The sequence below is a fragment of the Arachis ipaensis genome, chromosome B01, assembly GCF_000816755.2.
Source record: "Arachis ipaensis cultivar K30076 chromosome B01, Araip1.1, whole genome shotgun sequence".
NCBI classification, from domain to species: Eukaryota; Viridiplantae; Streptophyta; class Magnoliopsida; order Fabales; family Fabaceae; genus Arachis; species Arachis ipaensis.
The window spans coordinates 11593164-11594191 of record NC_029785.2 but is presented as its reverse complement, the minus strand read 5'-3'; the positions used below and the strand labels follow the sequence as shown (position 1 = coordinate 11594191).

Below are 1028 nucleotides of genomic sequence, written 5' to 3'. Positions count from 1 at the left end.
CATTCATAACAGTAATATTGTAGTCACCAAAAAAAAACAGTAATATTGTTGAAAAAGTTTAACTGTTTAAGTTTTCTACATTTTATGGATACTAGAATGTAATCCGTGTGTGATGCCAAATAGGCAAATACTCTAGGAAACATGCAATATATCTCTAGAAGAAAAACAAGACTAAATTAAACTTAATCAACATTCAAGAAAATGAAGCAAAAACTACATGACTCGGTTAAGTGTCAAAGTTGTCAATTTTGATGGGAGTAATATCGTCGGCAACATTAAATTTCCCAATCAATCGCGCAAAGAAGACCATTTGTTGTTCAAGTGTAAACTTAATGCTCTCAGCCTGCATTGAACCCATTATTGATGCATATATTCACTGTTAGTGTTTCCTATATGACATTCATTTTTACAAGAAATATAACTAACTATATAGAAAAAAACTCACATGCAGTTATTTTTATGTAAAATTAATAGTTAAAAATATTAAATAATAATTTAGTCAAATATATCAAATTATCTAATAGCTTTTAACTATCAACTTTACATAAAGACAGTTGTATATAAATTTTTACCTAATTAAATTGCCATATAATGAAAACTAACATGCAGTTATCTTTCTGTAAAATTTATAGCCAATCTAACCGTTTCAGCTATCAATTTTACAGGAAAATAACTGCGTATGATTCTTCACTTGCGCATATATATACCTTTCGAAAACCATGTTGTTCTCCTTCATACTCAACAAGAGCCACGGGGAGACCTTTCTCTTTCAGTGCTTGGTAAATTTTTCGTGCTTGCTCAGGCTGCACAATCTGTGGTACATTGTAGAGACTCATCAAACTCATCTTTGTAGAACTTTTCAAATATATTTAGTTAGAATCATAATACCTTCTATGATCGGGTTATGTATACATAAAAATTAATTACTAAATTAGTCATTTGTATGGAGTATATGTTGAAATATAAAATACAAATTAAAAATAAGTTAAATAATATATATATTTATACATAAATACAACATACTTAAT

General features: G+C 28.1%; 1 protein-coding gene across 2 annotated transcripts in view; it reads right to left on the bottom strand.

Annotated features, from left to right (window-relative positions):
• LOC107625088 overlaps window positions 1-1028 on the bottom strand; it is a 14741-nt gene continuing 13713 nt past the window's right edge. For both annotated transcript variants that reach the window (XM_021117443.1, XM_016327660.2), the window contains 2 exons: window positions 708-812; window positions 1-343 (listed from right to left, as the gene is read on the bottom strand). In XM_021117443.1, coding sequence (XP_020973102.1) covers window positions 227-343; window positions 708-812 — 222 coding nt within the window. In that variant the 3' untranslated portion in view covers window positions 1-226. The remainder of the gene's footprint in view (window positions 344-707; window positions 813-1028) is intronic.